Genomic DNA, 14,236 nt, shown 5'->3' with positions numbered 1-14,236 from the left:
AACAATTACAAAATAACTTTACAGAAGAAAAAAAAAGTATAAAAGATACCGTAATAATTTTTAAAAAATAATTGACTATACAAAAAACCTTTACTACAAGACAAAAATTAATGAAAATAAAAATAACTTCAAAAAAATATACGAATTATTATCTGAATATAACAATAAATATAAAAAACAAAATAAAATCCCTATTAGAATTCCCATGGAAGCTAAAAATAATTGCAATTTAAAAGAAAAAGCAAATTTTTGTAATGATTACTTCTCTAAGATAGGCCTCGATATGTACAACAAAATACCAAACTCGTCAAATATATTTCAATTAAAAAATGCAAATAACTCAATGTTCTTAAGGCCAGTAGATCACAATGAATTAATAAAACATCTAAACTCTTTAAAAAGTAACAGTGCTCCGGGACATGATGGTATTTCAGCAAAACTAATTCAAAAACTTCATATTTATCTAATTGAACCCTTGACATATATAATAAACTTAATCTTTAAAACCGGATTTATTCCTAAATCTTTTAAAACATCCATTATAACCCCCATTTTTAAATCTGGAGACAAAAGTTTAATTGATAATTACAGACCAATCAGTACAATTTCTAATCTCGCAAAATTGTACGAAAAGTGTTTAAAGGAGCGACTAGCCGGGTTTTTGGATAAAAATGGACTTTTGTCTGAAAACCAGTTTGGTTTTTCTTCGGGCTTGAGTACTGGCGATGCCATGCACAAACTCATTGAACGTGTAAGGTATAAATTGGACTTTGGCAAAAAGTGCTTAGCAGTATTTTTGGATCTGGCGAAGGCCTTTGACACGGTGCCCCACAAACAGCTTCTTGATGTCCTCGAGAAAAACGGGGTGAGGGGTCCCGTGTTACAGGTCTTTGCGAACTATCTTGTGGAGCGGCAACAGTACGTTAAAATAGATGACACTTTAAGTGACTCATGTACAGTGAGAATTGGGATTCCACAGGGGACCGTTCTGGGACCCCTGTTGTTTATTCTGTACATCAACTCACTTAAAACTTTAAACATAAACGGTATAATTATTTCATACGCAGATGATACTGTTGTTGCTTTTGACGGAGATACGTGGGAGGAAGTAAAAAAATGTGCTTAAACTAGAATTATGCTTGTAAAGAAATGGCTTGATATATACAAATTAATATTAAATGTCCAAAAAACCAACTATATTGCATTCTCAAAGACTAAAATAAATCGACCATTGTTCACACACTTAGATATTCAAAATCTACCAGATAAAATACAGGAAGCATCAAATGTAAAGTATTTGGGAATTATCATTGATAGTAACATGAAATGAGACTTACATACTGCACATTTAACAAAAAAAATAAATTTCCTAGTCTACAAATTTTACACTATTAGAAATATTTTAGACAGAAATATGCTTATAACCATATACCAAAGTTTAGTGGAATCAATACTAAGATATGGAATATTACTCTGGGGCAGTATGTCCTCTTCAGATAATGCAGAATAAAATATTAAAAATAATCTTTAAAAACCCATTCTTATACCCTACTAAAGAAATTTATAATGAAACCTATATAAACATAAGAACTTTATTCTATATAACTGTTTGTTGCTGGTTCATACACAATCGTGAAAATATTAGATATCCAATAAACCATAACCAAAACACTAGATCTAATGAAGATAATCAACTAATTCTTCCTGTATGCTATAGTGAGTTCGGAAAGAGATCCATTAAATTTATAGGACCAAAACTGTACAATTTATTACCTAAACATATTAGAAACATCAAAAATAGTGAAGGAATATATTGTAAACAATCTTAATAAGTATAAGTCTGTTGTATCCTAATATTAGTAGATGCCTTCCCTTGTTAAATTGTTTAGGTACTTTATTACCTCACTGTTATTATTTTATAAATATACTTAGGAGCTCATATGAATGTATATATTTTTTCTTTAAATAAGTTGAACAGAAGAAAAATGTTTATTGTACACTGTTCATTTATTACTTCCCATACAGATGCTTGCATCTAGGGGAATATAACTGCATAATTTTGATATTGTAATAACTTATTATAACTGTGTAACTATAATATGATGTTATAAATAAATAAATATCTTGTATCCGATGTCATTTCAAGAAATGATTCATAGATCTGATTTGACATATTTTTAGGCTTCTGCAATTTAGATGAAAAAAGGTTTTGAATCCAGGAGTTTATTTTCAGTTTTGTATTCTGTTCTTCAGGAAAGTAAGATTCAAAAGTCCCTTGCGGATCATTGAGATATTACACCAATTCAACAAATATTTCATTTTGAAATATTTCTGTATCACTAAGACTATGGTGACTAAGGAACTAAGGTAGTTATTTTGTTGTTAGCATTGAAAACTGTTGTCGGTTTTCCTTGTAGTGACAGGTTTAATTCGTTAAGTTTTCCAAACATGTCTGCTAAAAATGCTAGTCTAAATAACCAGCTTTTATCGAACAAACGGTCTTTTAAATTAAAAGGAACATCTGTAAGAAAAGCTTCTAATTCTATTCTTAGTTCAAAAAGCCTTGTCAAAGTTTTACCCCGAGACAACCATCTTACTTCAGTATGGAGCAATAGTGTTTTCTTGCTGCTCCGCTGCTGGTTCACCAAATTGTGTAGTGTCTCTGCTGCTGGGAACAGCAAGGGTTAATTGTGGATTGTATTTTTTTATAGTTGAATTAAACAAACAAGTCCATCGTGAACCACTTCTTTATTTAAGAAATGCACTTAATGTGTAAAGAAAGTGGAGGGCTTATTTGACGGCGTTAGTTAGTCGTTGACAACAACGTGACTTTTTTTCTGTCAAAACGATTCAGGTGTTTTAATTAACGTAAACCTTAACATGCCCCTCACCTTGAAAGAATGAAAATACTTTCAATGAAAACTAGAGGAATACAAATCATTAAACATAAAAAACATGACTAAACCTAAGTAAAAAATGAAAATACGCAGGTTAGTTCAAATAAATGAAGTAAAAATGAAAATGAACTTAATAATTATTAATAACAGACTTACTAAATTAGAACTATTCTAAACAGTCTCAACTTTGCTAAATGTCAATTGTCACTAATTGGAAGCGGATACAGTTTGGTAACAGTGCATCTAATGTTACCCGATATAGTTTTCACGGATACAATGCGCACAACACCATCATTCCCTGGATAGAGGGTATTAACGCGACCTAATTTCCACTTAAACGGTGGCAAGTGATTGTCTTTGATAAGAACCATAGTCCCTAATTGAATGTTCGGTTGGTTCTTCTTCCATTTAAGTCTAGTTTGCAAATTACAAATATACTCTTTGGTCCAGCGCGACCAGAATTGTTGTCTTAGAAGTTTTAATTGCTCAAAATTAGATAATCTATTGATAGCAGTATTTTGTAAATCAGGGTGAATAACAGATTGAAGTGATCGCCCAATTAAAAAATATGCTGGGGTGAGCACTTGCAAATCATTTGGATCTGTCGAGAGTGGCGTTAAAGGTCGTGAATCTAGAATAGCTTCTATCTGGTTAATGTTAATGTTAATTCTACTGTGTAAAGACCTTCGAAAGTCAATATTCTGTTAAATAAAATCCTTTTTAAGTGATGTTTTGCCGCTTTAACACCAGCTTCCCACAAACCACCATGATGAGGAGAATATGCTGCAATAAAATGCCATGAAACTTCAAAAGATGATTCTAGATTTTCCTTAAGTGTTGGTGAATTGCTTTTTAGGAAGGTACCTAGTTCCTTCAAATAATTGCATGCACCTACAAAATTAGTACCATTGTCAGAATAAACATTCAATGGTTTACCACGTCTTGCAATAAATCTCTGAAAAGCTTCAAGAAAGGCCCACGTGCTTAACTCAGTAACCAGCTCCAAATGGATCGCTTTTGTTGTTAAACAAATGAAAAGTGCTAAATAACATTTGCTGATCTTGCAACCACGTCCCTTTCGATTCTTTATTTGAAAAGGTCCAGCATAGTCAATGCCAACATCAGAGAACGGAATTCGAGGACCGACTCGGGAACTTGGAAGATTACCCATGATAGGGTTAGGTGAAGTGGGATTGAAACGAAAACAAATGAGGCACTCTTTGATAATTCGCTTTGCTAAATTCTTACCAGATATAGGCCAGTAATTATCTCTGATGTGTGCAAGCAATAATTGAGAGCTGTAATGTTTAAGCACTTTGTGTTCATGCTGAAGAATCAACTTGGTTAGGTGATGCTTGGGACATAACACTGCTGGATGTTTCACGCTGTGATAGTTTGACTAACATGTCTTTAGCATTGAGAAGTTCAGATATTGTCAAATGGCTAAAATGCCTATCGAATTTTTTAATTCGGCAAAAAATGAACCTAAGGCAGAATGTCATAATTCGAGTAATACGAGTGAAAGTTGAAAATTTGTGGAAAGGAAATAAATTTTGATTTTCGATTTCCACAAATGTTTGGGTTGTTTTTTGCGAAGATCTGGCAATTCTGTAACAGCTATTAGTTTGTGCATGTGAATATCTAAGGGCCAATTGATAGATGGCTCACGAAGCCACAATGGACCATGAAACCACATGTCTGAATTAATAATATCGTTGGGTAGCATTCCTCTTGATAGAATGTCTGCAGGGTTCTGATCCGTAGAGACATATCTCCAGGAGTCAATTGGAGTAATTTGTTGTATAGTGGAAACGCGATTTCCCACAAAAACCTGTAGAGTGTTGGGTGAATATCTTAACCACGCAAGGGCTACAGTCGAGTCACACCAAAAATAGACTTAACTGAATTATAAAGTTAAAGAAGATTTGACCTTGATATACAGTTGTGCCAAAAGTAAAGTGCCACATAATTCCAATCTTGGAATGCTTAAAGATTTAAGTGGCGCTACCCTAGTTTTGGATGTAAGAAGTTCGACATGAACTTTATTATATTCGTCCACAGTTCGAACATAGATACATGCTCCATATGCACTATTTGATGCATCCGAAAATCCATGGAGTTGAACAGTGACTGGATTTTTTACTGAAATACATCTTGAAATTTGTAATTTATTTAAATTAAACAGTTGCGATCTGAAATGTAACCACTTCTTGGCTATGTCAACTGGAACTGGTTCGTTCCATGAAAGTTTTAGTGTCCATAAAATCTGTAGAAGTATTTTCGCTTTAATGACAACTGTACTTAAGAGACCAAGGGGATCAAAAATCTTTGCCACTTCGGACAAAATAAGTCGTTTTGAGAATTGCCGAACTTTTGAGGGGATATCGATATAAAATAAAAGGTTATCTGTTTCACAAGACCAAAACATGCCCAAGGTTTTGTTTGTTTCTGAAGACCCGAAGAAATGATCAGGAGTACAACTTCCATGTGCAATGTTTGATAAAAGATCTTTGCTGTTGGACTTCCATTTTCGTAAGTCAAAACATGCTGACTTTAAAATTGAGGAAATTTCGAGGCATAACCGAGTTGCATCTTCCACTGAGTCTGCTCCTGCGAGCAAATCATCAACGTAGAAATTCTTACTTGTCCTTCTTTAACTAACTTGGTCTAACCACTTCTTTATTTAAGAAATGCACTTAATGTGTAAAGAAAGTGGAGGGCTAATTTGACGGCGTTAGTTAGTCGTTGACAACAACGTGACTTTGTTTCTGTCAAAACGATTCAGGTGTTTTAATTAACGTAAACCTTAACAAATAGTGTGTTATGATCGCTACCATAATCTTCACATAATATTGAGAACAATCGGGATTGTAGTAGACGTGACTTGACAAAGTGAATTATTTTTCTGACTCATCAAGAACCAATTTTAGGTTTGGTGGCATTTTCTTAACCGCGAGTGATTGTCTATGCAGGATACAGTGGCTGGAACTACAATTTGGCGCTTTCATTTTTATTCGTGATATTGCTCCTGCTGTTCTACCTGCCATTGTCTTGGTTCCATCGGTACAAATATCAATGTAATCATTCCAATCGAGTTGGGTTTCTTCAAAAAATATGTTAAGCGTGTTAAGAATTTCTTCTTTGGTTGTGTTAGTAGGCAGCGATGAGCACATAAGCAAGTCTTCTTCGAGTGAATGTGTTTATATGGATATCGCACAATTACTAGCAAGATGGTCAGTCCAGCAACATCATTCGACTCATCCATTTGCAAGACGAACTTGTTATTGAAGCTGTGAAACCAGTTATGGTTTTATATTTGCTGCGATATCCCCAACTCGGGTCGTAACTGTACCGTTCGAAAGCGGCACTGTAGAAAGATGTTTTACAGATTTTTCGTGGAGCATACATTTTGTTATGTCTACCACACATGGTTTTATTAGCTTTTCAGCGATAGTGTGCGCTTTTGCTGCTTGGGCAATGCGGTAACTAACCAAATACGATGCCTCCGTGGCCTTTTCATTCACAGTCTGAGTCGCATTCGTCATAGTTTTTTGGCTTCTTAATAATTGTTCTTTTTTACGTAGAAAAAATTTTTTACTTTTGAAGTTGGGATGTACAATTTCTAAATATCGGTGCATCTTAGCAGGTACCATCGAACTATTGGGAAGCAGTTTGCTGCACAACATACAAAGAGGTGAGCCGTTGGAATCAACAAATCCGAGATGATATGATTCGTCATACTTTCGTTTTTTCACCTTCAGTGTGTCATTAGATGTTTTACTACTTGAACTTGTAACCATAAAACTAGCATCAACAATGAGCTAGCAAAACTAACACCTATAAGCAGGCGATTCGTTTTGGTTGTTTATTTTTATCTTAGGTAACTTTATTCTTATAGGTCCACTTTAATACATGCATCCATTTATTATGACTGCTGGCGGAGCACTACCGGAGGTTTACTTTGCGGAGCACACTTTGAGTAACGCTGTGTTACAGTATTCGGATAATTCCTTATCATTTAAAGAAGATGTACTGTTTTCGTAATTTCTTTAAAGTCGTATTGGTTAGAATTTATTTTGGATATGTATCGGTTAAACTTATGCTTATTAATTGTCTTGTTACGAAAATTTCTGGAATTTACCCAATTTTCTCTTTCTTTTACATTATTATTAATCAAAAGGTTTTTCTTCATTATATCGCGATGATCAGTTGCTAATAGAAGACCATTGGTTGGTAATGGTTTGAGTTTTTTTTGGTTCAAGTTAAAATTAATCATTGTCATTGTTTTTGAGAAATATATGATTCAAACATGAACTGCTGGTTAGTGTTATTCTTGTTGCGCAATTTATAGTGCTTACAAAATAGTAGTTCAAAGAGTTAAATGAAAACGCAACCATACACAAAAATATTTATTTTCATTATAAAAATAAGTTAAACAAACATAGAAAACTTAACTTATTTATTTTTTTTTTATAAATAGAACAAAGAAATATGCTATAACAGTTCACAGTACTAAACATAAGAGGTATCTAAGAAAATATATAAATAGAAGCGAGAGGCGACAAAAAGAGTTATTCTCAAACCATTGTTTCAAAATATTTGCTGGAAAATATAAGAAACTTAAACATTATAAAAAAAAAACGTAACACACCTATATACAAAATTTAACCATACCAAAAAAATATTATATCTTTAACTAGCAAGCCACTTTGGTAATAACACCTGGTAACAATATAATTATCTTTTCCAACAAATATATATACAAATCAAAAGTAAAGTAATTCCCCTTTGTACTTTTCAATAAATAACTCTTCTGGTCGTGGAAATATTGAAAATAGGCACACATAGTGTGGATCACTTAGTTTTTAATGATCATATCCGTAACCACCATCATAATCTCCTCCTCCATAACCGTGGTGGTCATGTACAGCAACGGCTACTGGTACCTTAACTGGTACTGGTACTGGTCTTTCTACTGGATAAGGTACTGGTTTTTCAACTGGATAAGGTACAGGCCTGTCGACAGCTATTTTAACTGGGTAAGGTACTGGTCTCTCCACTGGGTAGGGCACAGGCTTTTCAACTGGGTAGGGAGCAGGTACTGGTACCTATAGATGAACAATAATATTATTAAAAATATTAGAATAATAAGAATTTGTTTTAATTACTTTGACAGCAACAGGCACGGGTCTTTCTACTGGGTATGGCACAGGTTTCTCTACAGCTACCTTAACTGGGTAAGGTACTGGTTTCTCTACTGGGTATGGTACGTTCTTGATGACATGAACTGGGTAGGGTTGAGGAACATGTACTGGGTAGGGCCTGTCTACTGGTACTTTAACTGGAACTGGTACTTCCTTGTATACTGGGTAGGGTTGTGGGACATGTACTGGAACTTTGACGGGGTATGGTACAGGTTTTTCAACGGGGTAGGGTTGTGGTACTGGGACTTTCACTGGGTAGGGTACGTGTTTTTCAACTGGGTAGGGTTGTGGTACTAATACTTTGACTGGGTAGGGTCTGTCTACTGGTACTTTAACGGGAACATGGACTTCTTTGTAGACGGGGTAGGGTTGTGGGACTGGAACCTTTACATGTACTGGTACTTTCACTGGATAGGGCACGTGTTTCTCTACTGGGTAGGGTTGTGGTACTGCTACTTTAACTGGGTAGGGGACGTGTTTAGTTACTGGGTAGGGCACGTGTTTTTCAACTGGGTAGGGCACTGGTACTCCTTTGACTACTGTAATGGTTTTTTCAACAGCAGCATGAGATCCTGTGAAGAAAAAATTAATGTGAGCATACTGGAATGAACTATTATCCTAAAAAATGCCAATAATTAAGTGTTTATCCTTTTTAACGAATGCAAGTGAGTTATCTGAACTGATTATGACGCCTTCAGTTAATAATAAATACTTCAATGATTGTTAATACACCACCATCGAATATTGTGCCATCCACGATGCATATATGGTTTTTATCACGACTTACTTACCCAAGTATAGTGGTTCATATCCACCGTAATTGCTCAGACCATAATCACCACCAGAAACTAATACACATATAATTTTATTAATCACAGCTACACATATAATTACAAAAGAATAAGGCTGGGAGTAGGAGATCTATTAGGTAATGCTACATTTAATAAACTCACCTAAGTTGAGGTGTCCACTGTAGCTTCCACCAAAAGAAATACCACCATCATATCCACCATCTCCTACAGAGTATCCATGGTCAATATCAGCACCGTAACCATATCCTAAACTAAGTAATCCACGCTTGGTCTGTTTTTTCTCGTCTGATTTCTTCTCCTTGGCCTCTGCGTTTACCGCTACTGCCGCAAGGACTAAGATTGACGCTAGTATCTGGAAAAAATTAAATGTTTAGTAAGAAAGAGTAATTCTTACAACCTATAAGATATACAACATTGATTTCCGCACCCAAGATCTTCGTTCGTCCAACGTGTATATGACAAGTCATTAAGTAAATAAATGATTTTATAATATTTATTTTTAATTAGTTTAATATTGCCACTTATTTAACAAACAATTAATAATTTACTCAATTTACACTAAACAATTGCAAAATGTTCAAAGCTAATTACCATGCAATCATTTAGCCATCTTCAATTAAACAACTTAGCGCAGGTTTTTCTTTTAATGTTGCGCAACAATTACTAGATTGTAACAATCAACCGTTAATCAAACGTTATGCTTTTATGGAGTTCAATTACGATATGAATTTGTTATGTACGTTTTGTTAATTGATTCAATTAAATTATGAAAGTTTTTTTTTAATTGAATCAATCAATTCTATGACAATATGTTTTTGATTATTTTATTAGCAAAACTAAATGTTGAGTCTGATGATGATGAGTTATCTCATCGAAATGCATTACTCTTAAAACAAGATTGACATTTATTTTTTGCTGCAAAGACTATACTATTCAAAATATACTTCTTCAAAAAAAAAAAAAAAAAAACTTCAGGATTTTCTTACTTCACTTGACTAAATATACTGTCTAACAAACAATAGTGAATAGACATTTTTTTGCAACAATTGTTTAATAAGTGAGATTGTTTTCGTTGATAAAACAATAGATTGATGATACGGTTATAAATGCCTTAATTTATTAACAATGACAATGTGCTAATTGACTATAATTACATTGCCTGTTCTCTAATTTGCTCTACAAAAGTGGGAATAAATAGCTTGAATTAAGCCTAATTCTTTGGTATGAAAATTTGGAAGATTTGTAAGAATTGCAGATATTATATAGAAAAATTAATATTTTTCTTCTAAGTAGTATAATTACATTGTCTGTTCTCTAATTTGCACTACAGAAGTGGAATTGAGCAGCTTGAATTAAACAATATTTTAAATTAAAATTATTTATTCTTTGGTATGGGAGATTTTTAAGAATTTTAAGTAATAATAAAAGAAATGATTTATCTTCTTTTCTGCAGTCAAAAACTTGAATTAAAATTTAAATTTGACCTTCCAGGCAGTTAAAATAACGATTTCCTAGGCACTGTTTACTGCCTGGAAGTGATTCAATTTATTTTAAAAGTATAAAAGTACATTTTTAGGGAGTTTTTCACTAAAAAATCTAGAAAAAAATTCATACTGCAACTGCCTGTCTTATTAAACAAGAAAATTAAAATTTCGTTACTAAATGACGTATTTATCTCAAATATATAAAAAATACTTTTTGAGTAGTCTGGAGAGACCAAATATTGTCAAATGCAGATAAAATTTACATTCCAGGGACTTTGTACATCATGGACGTAAATTAAATTAATTCAACAACTTAGAAATATTCTTCCAGGTAGTTAGATTCTTTTGTGTCATGTCAGGTTAACCTCAAGCATTATTATTAATAATTGTTTTATTGAATGTTCTTTAGTTAGTTGTACTCTTTTAAAATTGTATCATTTTCTTAGTGTAAAATATTTTTTTTTAATTAACTAGTATGATAAAATAGGCAAATAATAAATATTACTAACAAACCAGTTATTTTTCAAAGTTTGAATTTTGTAAACCAAAATAAAATAAAATGCTTTTTTTTTTAAATAAAAAATAAAGACAATTGCAGCTACTCAGATAATTAAAAAGTAATCAATAAATCTTGATAGAAATCCAGTGAATTGCAGCAAAAATAATTAAGCAAAATAAAAAAATTGTCAATAAATCAGTTAAGCGTCAGATATTAAAAAGAAATTAATTATTCACAAATTGACAAGGATCACTAACAAATTCACTAAATAAAAAAACCACTGGTCGCAAGTCCAAATATGCGGTTGATAATTAGTAAAAAAAAAACGTAAATTTTAACACTAAATGGTGGCACACTCACCAAAGGCTTCATCGTGGTACAGTTCACAAGAAGGGGTGCTTGCTAGTTCAAAGAGAACTGAATACCAAAATTCTGCCCTCGTTGTCTTTTATAGTACCCGAGTTATAGATGGTACCATCAAATCCATGGTATGGGACTACCGCGCCGCACCACTTCTTCGTCCACGGCCATGCGATGGTACCTCACCTCCGCCGTTTCGCTTCGTTTGGGTTGCTGCAAGAACTATGCCTTGGGTTCATATTGGAACCCTATGATATGAATTTTGCCGGTGTTTGCTGAATTTTACGTCGCGTTAACATATAGAACCGCGAACGAAAGATGTAGTTGAAATAATTTGTTATATGTTGTTTTTATTATGGGAAGAATTAGTTTGGTAAGTTTTGTATAAGGCTATTAAGGCAAAAAGTACCAATAAAGCAAAATTTTGCTTAAAATTTACCCCTAGTAAGAGAAGAAATTAAATTTATAATAAAAACTTCTGCATAAAATATACTCAATATAATGATGTAAATTTATGAGTGCTTTATTGTAAAAATCTTAAATATTCATTAATTTGAATATTTTCAACTCATTACAAGTATTTTATTATTATTAATAATTATATTGCTAGCATCATATACGTTTTTTTATTTTTGATAAATTGTTCAAAACTAGTAGTATAATTTAAAAAACCTTGAAAAAGAAAAAAAACAAATTTTCGTCGTTGAATTATTTTAAAATCTAAATTAATTTCCAATAAAGCTGAAATTATTAAAATGATTAAAGGAATATTAAATTAAAAGAATATTAAGTTAAACATGTATTGGAAGTTTTCTTTGAAATCAAAAAATAAATTTGAAATGACTTGAATTACATTTCGGTTTTTTACTTCTAGGCAGCTAATACTATATATTCTAGGCATTTATTACTACCTGGAAATAATTAAAATTATTTCAACTATATAGAAGTTCATTCATTCTTTCTGGAAGTTAAATTTTTCCCTGGATCAAAAAATAAATTTTGTTTTTTATTTTCTGTGTTCTGGTAGTTAAAATAACTTTTTTTTATCTACTGTAAATGATGAACAAATTAATATAGTAATTAAATTTATAATAAAAACTTTATTTAAATTATACTTGATATAATGAAAATTCATAAGTGTTTTATTATACAAATTTTAAATAACAATTAGCTTAAATATTTTCAGTTAATTTCAAGTGATTTAAAAGCATGTTCAAAAAAAGCGTAAATTTAAAAAACTTTGAAAAAGAAAAAAATTACAAATATTCGTAGTTTAATTACTTCAAAACAAAAATTAACTTTTAATAAAGCTAAAATTATTAAAAGTAATAAAATAACATTTTTTGTTATAAAAAAAATGTATCCAGGCAGTACAGTTTTCCCTGGACTATCGGGTAAAAATTAATTCTCAAAGAGGTTTTATTTTTTTTATCACTTTAAATAACTTTTTATTTTTTACTTCCTGGTACTTAAAATTACGTTTTTCTAGGCGCTTAAAGGCAGTTCTTACTACTTATAATTAATTAAAATGATTACAAATACATTTTCTTCCAGGCAGTTAAATTCTTTCCTGGAATATCTAGAAAAAATTAATCTCTTGTCTTATTAAAAAAATGTGTAATTGTTTTTAATTCACTTAAGATATTCTTTTGCTTCCAAGTACTTAAAATTAAGTTTTTCTAGGCACATCTTACCGCCTGTAATTGATTAAAATAATTTCGTTTGCATAGAAAAATTCTCCCAAGTTGATTCTTTTCCTAAAATATCTGGAAAAAATAAACGCTTTTAACTTGCTGCCTTTCAAAGAGAAAGTTTTTCTATCACTTTAAAGAGATTTTTATTTTTTGCTTCTAGGCACTTAAAATTACGGTTTTCAAGGCACCTCAAGGCAGTTCTTATTGCGTGGAATTCACTAAAATGATTTTAAAAATATAGAAATATTCATCCAAGCAGTTGAATTCTTTCCCTGAATATTTGAAGAAAATAAATGCCTTTAAACTGTTTGCCTGATCAAAGAGAAAATTTTGTTTTTTTCTGCTTTTAAGCAATTTAAATTATGCTTTTCTAAAGACAGTTATTACTTTGCCTGGAATTAATTAAAATATTCTTCCAAGTAGTTGCATTTTTTTCTCTGGAATATCTGAAAAAAGTAAATGCTTTTAACTTTTTGCTCGATTAAGTTGTTTATTTTCTACTACCAAGCAGTTAACATTACGCTTTTTTAGGCACTTAAGAGCACTTTTTACTACCTGGAATTAAATAAAATATTCTTCCAGGCAGTTATTTCTGGGAATATGTGGAAAAATTCAATGCATCCAAATTCTTGCCCTATTAAAGAGGATTTTTTCCTCTTAAAATCATTTGAAATAATTTTTTTATCTTATACATATAAGCAGTTAACATTTTTATAGGCACGTAAAGGTACATTTTACTGCCTGGAAGTAATTAAAATTATTTCAACTAGACAGAAATGCTCTTCTAGACAATTTTAATTGACCAACATTTTGATAGCTCTCAGTATTTGTCAGTCTTATAGGAAAAATACAAAACTAACAAAAATTACATAAATTTTTTTCACATCAATCATTTTTGACGCGGTCGTTTATTAAATGGTTTCATTTTAAAATTGTATTGATTTTTATTTTGAATAAACAAAAAAAAGATTTTTTCTATTCTAATGTTATATCACATGATTATATTTTAACGGTTTTTGTAATTTATTTTATTTACATTTTATGTCATTGTTATTAGCCTAGTTACGAATAAAAAAAAAATCTGTAACTATGAAATACTTATTAATTTGCATTATATTTGGTAATTATTAATTTAAAATTGCAATTTTTTAAAGCACGTTTCACGCCTAAGTTTTTTCATTCCTTTGATGTTAACTTTGATACCAACATAATTGACTTTATCCTTGCATGCCCAAATTTACCAAATTTTTCTCTAATAAAACCCTCATTTATTGAACAATTTTGGA

General features: G+C 31.6%; 2 protein-coding genes across 3 annotated transcripts in view; one reads left to right on the top strand and one right to left on the bottom strand.

Moving 5' to 3' along the window:
- Nucleotides 1–14,236, top strand: part of LOC126748254 (angiotensin-converting enzyme) — a 159,689-nt gene that overhangs the window by 100,980 nt on the left and 44,473 nt on the right. The window lies entirely within an intron of this gene.
- Nucleotides 7,294–11,421, bottom strand: LOC126748268 (uncharacterized). Of its 2 annotated transcripts, XM_050457378.1 has the most exons (5): nucleotides 11,257–11,421; nucleotides 9,055–9,265; nucleotides 8,893–8,949; nucleotides 8,066–8,673; nucleotides 7,294–8,005 (listed from the first exon to the last, which is right to left on the bottom strand). In XM_050457378.1, exons 1-5 carry the CDS (start codon nucleotides 11,266–11,268, stop codon nucleotides 7,763–7,765), a joined length of 1,131 nt encoding a protein of 376 aa, XP_050313335.1. In that variant the 5' UTR covers nucleotides 11,269–11,421; the 3' UTR covers nucleotides 7,294–7,762. The 2 variants fall into 2 exon arrangements, with proteins under 2 accessions (XP_050313335.1, XP_050313336.1); XM_050457379.1 differs by lacking the exon at nucleotides 8,893–8,949.

Source organism: Anthonomus grandis, chromosome 22 (genome assembly GCF_022605725.1).
Source record: "Anthonomus grandis grandis chromosome 22, icAntGran1.3, whole genome shotgun sequence".
Taxonomy (NCBI): domain Eukaryota; kingdom Metazoa; phylum Arthropoda; class Insecta; order Coleoptera; family Curculionidae; genus Anthonomus; species Anthonomus grandis.
The sequence above is the reverse complement of the archived record's forward strand: the minus strand, read 5'-3'. Positions and strand labels throughout refer to the sequence as shown.